Raw genomic sequence first — 7491 nt, 5'->3', positions numbered from 1 at the left:
CCACGAAAAAAAAAAAAGGTTTTAAAAAAATTTCACTTGTCTTTATTTTTTAATCTTTAACTTTAAAAACATTTTAATTTGAAACAGAAATTTTCTAATTTTTATAGAAATTATAATTTTGATTTAAAATTTAAATATTAAGAATAATTAATTTTAATTTTTAACTTTTAAATGCATTTTTATATTGCGCGTTACTATTAAAAGTAATAAGAATATTTTTTATATAAAAAAAAAATAAATTATCAAAAACATTATTTGGAAACAATAGGAAAATAATGTTTTTAAAAACATTAATCAAAAACAATATGGAAAAATAACGTTTATGAAAACGTTTAAAAACGTTAAACAAAAACGATATTTTTTAAATCAATAAACAAAAACGTAAACGAAAAAATTAAAAACGTTTTCTATCCCTGATTTATTTGAAACGGAACGCTAGGAACGCAACATAAACTAGTGAATTTGTAAATCGGTATTTTCTGATGCCAAATTTACTTAATAGGTAGTCACAATATTTGTATATTTGTATCGACCTTGTACAAAATTCCTTATCATAAAATAAAGCAATAATTAATATAGTCTGTTTACACTAATATTAGATAATATTGTAACATCAAAAAGAAATGTTTTGACCACAGGGCACATACGTTTGTTGGTATTCCTCAACTGTATTGGACCTCCTGTTGAGTTGTTTAAACCAAATCATTAAGTTGAGAGGTAGATTAAAAGTGGCAGAAGAACTGCAGATGAAAAATCTGTCCAAAACGATGTTTGGAAAACGAAGAATATAAATATTTATGGACATTGTTTGATTCATAGTTTATTATTTTTTTTATTATTATTCATTAATTTTATATTTTTCAAAGAAAAAGTGGGTAAGTGGATATCGCCCTGCTGTACTGTATATTCAATCTTGAAAAATTTTAAACTAGCCGGACACAGGAATGCATTGCTATTACTAGGTTTTTATGATTATGCAAGCTGTATATTATCAATTAGGCAATCTACCTGCGGTAGATCACAAACACTCCGTGGTACGTGTATAGTTAGCCTCTAAAGTATTGAAAATGAAAAAAATTGGACCATCAAATTAAATTACACAAGCTTATCGCATTGATAATATTAATTATAATATTGATATAATAATATTTAAATAATAATTATTATTATAAAAACCAATAGCAACCATTTATAAACAAAAAAACATAATAATAATAATAATAATAATAATAATCTCAAAATCCCTGGGTTGGACCTCTTATTTACCTTTTTTTAAGACAAAAAGTAGCCTATCTTCTTTCCCCAGGTCTAATCTATCTCTGTATCAAATTTCATCTCAATTGGATGCATAAAGAACATGGTCAGACGCAAACAGTTTTTGTCTTTTATATATATAGATTATCATATGTACATACCGCAGGTTTTGAGCTAGTTGTATTGATAGATGAATTTGTTCCATAAGTGTATCATGTGATGTCATTGTATGAAAAAATGCTTCTGATTTTGAACTTACCTGTTGTGCAATTTTTACCTCTACAGTATCTAAATAATGGCTCAACTAAAAGAAAAAAATATTAAAAACATGAAATGCCATCAACATAGCTCATTACAAATGGTTAAAAATTACCTTTTTCTCGAGGATAGATTTATCAGATATTCTAATATTAGCTGTAACATCATTGGCATGGGTATCTGATGTGAGGAATATATTGGGAAACACAGTAAATAATGTTTCACGTTTACTGAGATCAAAATGAGGTTCCAAAAATATAGATGGAACCTCAGATAAATCATAACTCACCCTGTCTAAAAATAATATAAGATTAAGCATACATATAATGTTGCTCAATTTAAATAATATAGCTTTGAATAAGCTGAGAAGAAGCATAGAAATTAGATTATATTATAGCTCATATAATAAAATATGGTACCTAATAGGAAAAAAAGCCACGAAAAAAAGACAAATTTTTTTTCTGTACGTTTAATAACACACATGTATTCTTCTGTAACACAATGAACAATTATTTAAATTTGAGTTAATAATTGTCATTGTAAAATACATACATATTGAAAAGTTGAGATAAATGAGTGAGACCGAAAATATTTTATAACATTATTTATATCTTAACCATAGAAATGTTCTAAGGGAATTTCCACAGAAAAATACCAACAAATGTCATGGATAGAATTTAAATAATATAATATTTTGTAGATAAACAATACATCTTGAAGTTAATTAAATCTATATTATAAGCTAATTGTATTTAATAATGGGATTTTTTTAAAACCAAAAATAGTTAAAAACCTATTTGTTATTTCAAAATTTATTCACAATTTTTAAAATAATAAAGTCAACAACTTGACGAATTTCCAGTGTCTTGTGGAAGTTGAAGTATATGTCTTAGATTAAACACAAGGTTCCTAAAATCTACTAAAATATGTAACATTTTTCAATCATTCACCAACTACAGTATTTTTCATTGATTAAAATTTTTGGGTTCAAAAAAAAAAAATCTTTGATATAACATTATATAAGGTTCAATTATTTTAGAATTATTAATACAACCAACTTAACTTAATATAACTAGTTTTTGTGGATAAATAAGTTAGTTTAATTTCCCGTAGCTTTTTTTACTAGATTTGTTTTACAAGGTTTATAATTCATGTTTTTATTCTTACCTGTTGATTTAGTTAATCGTAAATTCGGAAATTGCTGAAGGATTTCTGAAGGATAATCCTGTTTATCTTTTTTCGGTTGAGGTTCCACAAGTTTTTTATGTCGCTAAAAATTAACAGTAAAAATAATTAATAAATTATATTAAAAAATATTGAAAAAATAAATTCCTTACTTTTGGTATACGTTTAAGATAAGTTTGAAAGTATTGAGGCCTTATTACAGGCAAATGTTGAGGTGGTGGAATTGGACTCGTATCAGTGAATTTATCACCCCATATCTTAGTAAAGAAATCTTTCTAAAAGAAATTAAATGTAGGTATTTCAATTAAAATATATTTTTGTTTGATTACATACAGGTACAATTAAAATATAATTTCACGTCGCCTAAAAGTTGATTTGTAAATTTATGTTTATTAAATTAAAAACCAAAAACATACAGTTCGAGGCCGTCTTGGATCATTTAAAACAGTAGCAAGACTTTGGGAGGCTGAGTAGAAATTCCATTCATCTGTTGGACGTTTATTATCTGACGTTTTACGGTAAGGTTTGACACAATTTACTGATTGGAAAGCATGGTTGTAGACAACATGTATTTTGTAATCGGATTCATTAGACTTTTTGCAGCAAATTCTAGTGTCGCCATACTCACAAAAGTACTGACCATCTTTTCTTCTACTATGCACATCATACAAGTGTCTATAATAATTATTTAAAAAATTATTAGATATTTTAATTAAATGCTTCTTTTTTATTACTATATTTGAAAAAAAATTATAAATGTTATAAATTGTATATTTGTATAATACATTTAATCAAATTATAATATATAATAGCATAGGTAGGTAAATTGTTAATATAAAATATATGTTTGGTGTTTAATCAGGTACTTAATCTCTGTATGATTTATTTAAATTCTTGTATATTTAACTTATACTTGGGCTACCTATTTATATTTAATCTATTTGGGTAACTATTGAAATACTCATATATGTACTTATAAAATAACTTACAACACTAGTTAGAAATTACAAGCAATTGTACATTTGTTGGTTTTGTTGATTAAGAATTACATAGTTCAATAACTTTGTAAAGATTAAGACCATATGCCAATAAATGAATCTATTGCTTGATTAAAAATTGTTAAATAGTTAAAAATTAGTAAGATATAATATTTAATAATGTATCTACTATAGTAATATTAACAATATCATTGAATAATTCTTAATAATATTTATTCAGAGTTTCTTATACAATATTTTACAATAAAAACAGAAATCTATTGACAGTTTCACTGTTGTAAAATTTAATTTAAAAAAAATCATTATGCAATAGTACATTTACCTAGATATTTTAATATTTACCTAACCTTGAGTACAAAAAAAGTACTACAGTATAATGTGAATTAAGTAACCATATACCTAACACATAACTGACATTTGACAATCTCAAATAAATGTATAAGAAATAATTTTAAGCCAATATTAACTATATACATACATCTCATGACTACAAAATATGAGAATATACATCGATGAAATTATTAGATAAACTTGATCATTGGTTGCATATACATTTATTAATCTAATATTCATGTACTTACCGTTCAAATTGATGCAATTGTTCAAACGTGGCATTGTGACAAAATTTGCACTTCTGCCAAATTGGTTCTCTGGTCACAGCCCTATCCATAATAGCACCAATAACATATTTTATGATTTTAGATGGGTGTATAATAGCCTACTGACGTTTAGTCAACAGGTGGATAGAAAACTTGTCACCCTAAGACGTTGTACGAAATGATTTCTGTGCCATAGGAATTCAAGGACCTACAGAAAATGTATTTGTAGACCAATTTTTTAAGGAATAATACTCAATAGTCAATACTGTTAACGAGTTAACTCAAAATATTAGTTAGAAACTTGGAGATATTGTCTAAATGTTATCAGTGACGTCGAATTCTGATAACGACAAAAATCGATATCAGGTATACACGAATGGCTCTTAGCAGGAAAAATTGTTGTAGAATCCATGAACTATGATAACGAGACTATCAATTATCAATGTCTTGTTTTTCAACGGTTGAATAAAATCACGATGTCTTATAAATGTCTTATAAATGTCTTCTCTACATCGTGAATAAAATAATAAATTATAAAATTTTAACTTAGAATTCAATATTCATTAGGGTACTATAAGTTTCAAGCTTATTAATTATTTCATTATGTTTTCCTGTAATTTTTGGGAGACAAAGTTTCTTTCCATTTCAGGTTTGTACAAGCATTTCAGAAATAAACATAAGGACTAAACTAAACTAAAGTTATTTAACGTAACTTGTACACCATATTAAGTAATGATTAAAATGAAAATTTAGACTTGAAAAAGATGTTGATTCAGAATGTCAGAAGCCATTTGATGAAAAATGTACAGCGTCAGTCATTATGTTCGTCATGTTCAAAATCATTTTCATCAATGTCTGGATTAATTGCTCATTTACATAGTAGGTATAAAATATAAATAATGTAATTAATATTGAATCGAAATTGCTATATTTAGATAGTATAGAAAATAAACTGGCACCAGAATGTGCTATGGCTCAGTGAATACCATTATCTCTGGTTAATTGCATTCATGCCTTCCTGGTAATTTTGTTATTTGTGTCGGGAAACCTACCATGAAAGTAGTGCCATGTAATAATAGTTACACAGAATAAATTAAATTTAAGATATACCAATCCGCCATTTTTTTCTTTATCGACTTATTACTTCGAATGACTATCAGTTCTTTTTAAATGATTTTTAATTTAGTATGTTATATTTAATATTATAATTTTTAATCTGTGTCCTGTGATGTACCTATAAGAAGTAATTTAGAACTAAATGAACTAAATTATTTTACTTTATTTACTTTTAATATAAAATATAAATAACAATGGAGGCTGTACAGCAATTAACTGTCATAAAAGTGACAAGAAATGTTTTTGGATGACTAATGAAGAGAGTAGAAAGAGATTGAATAGTTGGAGAGATAAATTTGTTCCTACGAAAAGTTCACAACTATAATGTGAGGTAAGAAACTACTTTTTAAGTATTTTTGTATTTCATTTTAGATTCTGAGTGGAGCGAGGAAGCTAGTGGTTTTACTATATAGAGCTGTATGTTTTCAAGAACATTTTTTTTGGTTATAATAATATATTGTTTATGGTTTTTTAATATCCATTGTATGCCCTTAAACACATAACATTTAATACTATGATTTGTTTTGTTACACTACCCCAGTACTGAGGTAAGTTGTAATATACAAATATATTGTTTAATTTTTCAATAGGTACGTAAAAAAACTAATAAAATATTCCAAAATGATACTATTCTATGAGTTGTGTATTATAATATATTACACATTAAAGTTAAGAAGATGTCAGCGCACTATTCGTTTTATCTATCTAACCCACGCAACATAGCAACATAGTACATTTTATGTTAACAATAATAATTTCTAAAATTATAGTGAAATTACCTCTTATAAAATTTAAAGTTAAGATTATTATCTAGGGCATCTCATATTTTAGTTTTAAAGCCAGTTATGCCTATGAGTATTTTGAAACACTTAGGTATAACCATAGGGGGGCTTTAGGGGCTAAGCCCCCCAAAAAATGTCCATAGACCTCCCAAACATTTCCTATATTTTGTTTTAAGCTTATTCAATATTAACAAAGTAAGGCCCTATTTGCGCCTATGGGTATAACTCTCTTTATAATTAAGAGGATGTCAGCGCACTATTCGTTTTCTCTCTCTGGCCCACGTGCAACATAGACAAAACGCATTTACGCAAAATCATTTTTCTATGCATTTAAGTAATCTTAGAGTAAAGTCACCTATTACAAAAAAGATAGAGAATAATATTTTTGAGGGAATGACATATCGATTTTATATTTTATTATTATTTGACTTTGTATTCGACTTTCAAAATAAATAAAAAAATGTTGTAAATTTAAATGATGTTTAAATTGTTTTGAGACAACATTTAGACAAATCGATATCTCAATCCCTTAAAAATATTATTCTCTATCTTTTTTGTCATGGGTGACTTTACTCTAAGATTTTTTAAACACATAGAAAAAATGATTTTGCGTAAATGCATTTTGTCTACGTTGCGTGTGAGCCAGAGAGAGAAAACAAATAGTGTACTGACAGCCTCTTAAAATATAATAAAACGACTATGAGAAGCAATAGATAATAATCGTAATTTTAAATTTTATGGGACGTTATTTCACCTTAATTTTAGTAATTATAATTATTTTGTTATATTGTGCGTAGGTCAGAGGGAATAAAAAATAGTGCACTAACATCCTTTTAATAACATTACGATTCAAAAATAAAAATTATAAAATAATATTAAATATACATTAATAAGTATAATTCTTTATATTTATATTTTTATTTCATTCTTATTACAGCTGGCCTTCTCAAAATATTTCTAAAATTGAGTTATTCACTAGGCGCAGTTTTTAGAAACTTGAAACATTAATATTATGATTTTAGAATGATTAGTATAATGTATAGAGATCATTATTGAATTTTTAATTTAATGCTTATGATATTTCTAGATTGATATTAATATTCAAAGTTTATATATAGACTATTAAAATTTAAATTAAATCATGAAATACACTCATTTAAATATCAAAAAAAAGGTTACAACACTCTGATAGCACTATAGCATAAAACTTTGACAACATCGACTGGTAATATTTTAAAAGACTTACAATTTTAAAAGGATTTGGTGTATGTTAAAGAGAATGTTCTATGATTTTAATGT

The 7491-nt window shown here is 26.0% G+C and overlaps 1 protein-coding gene across 1 annotated transcript in view; it reads right to left on the bottom strand.

Moving 5' to 3' along the window:
* LOC100159470 (vacuolar protein sorting-associated protein 54) overlaps window positions 1-4621 on the bottom strand; it is a 9442-nt gene extending 4821 nt beyond the window's left edge. Inside the window, exons 1-6 of the mRNA XM_001946320.5 lie at window positions 4277-4621; window positions 3114-3372; window positions 2850-2972; window positions 2680-2782; window positions 1628-1806; window positions 1416-1558 (exon numbers count right to left, since the gene is read on the bottom strand). Of these exons, the coding sequence (XP_001946355.2) occupies window positions 1416-1558; window positions 1628-1806; window positions 2680-2782; window positions 2850-2972; window positions 3114-3372; window positions 4277-4365 (896 nt within the window). The 5' untranslated portion in view covers window positions 4366-4621. The remainder of the gene's footprint in view (window positions 1-1415; window positions 1559-1627; window positions 1807-2679; window positions 2783-2849; window positions 2973-3113; window positions 3373-4276) is intronic.
* Window positions 4622-7491: the final 2870 nt, after the last annotated feature.

The sequence above is a fragment of the Acyrthosiphon pisum genome, chromosome A1 (assembly GCF_005508785.2).
Source record: "Acyrthosiphon pisum isolate AL4f chromosome A1, pea_aphid_22Mar2018_4r6ur, whole genome shotgun sequence".
NCBI lineage: Eukaryota > Metazoa > Arthropoda > Insecta > Hemiptera > Aphididae > Acyrthosiphon > Acyrthosiphon pisum.
This window is presented reverse-complemented; position numbering and strand designations above follow the sequence as displayed.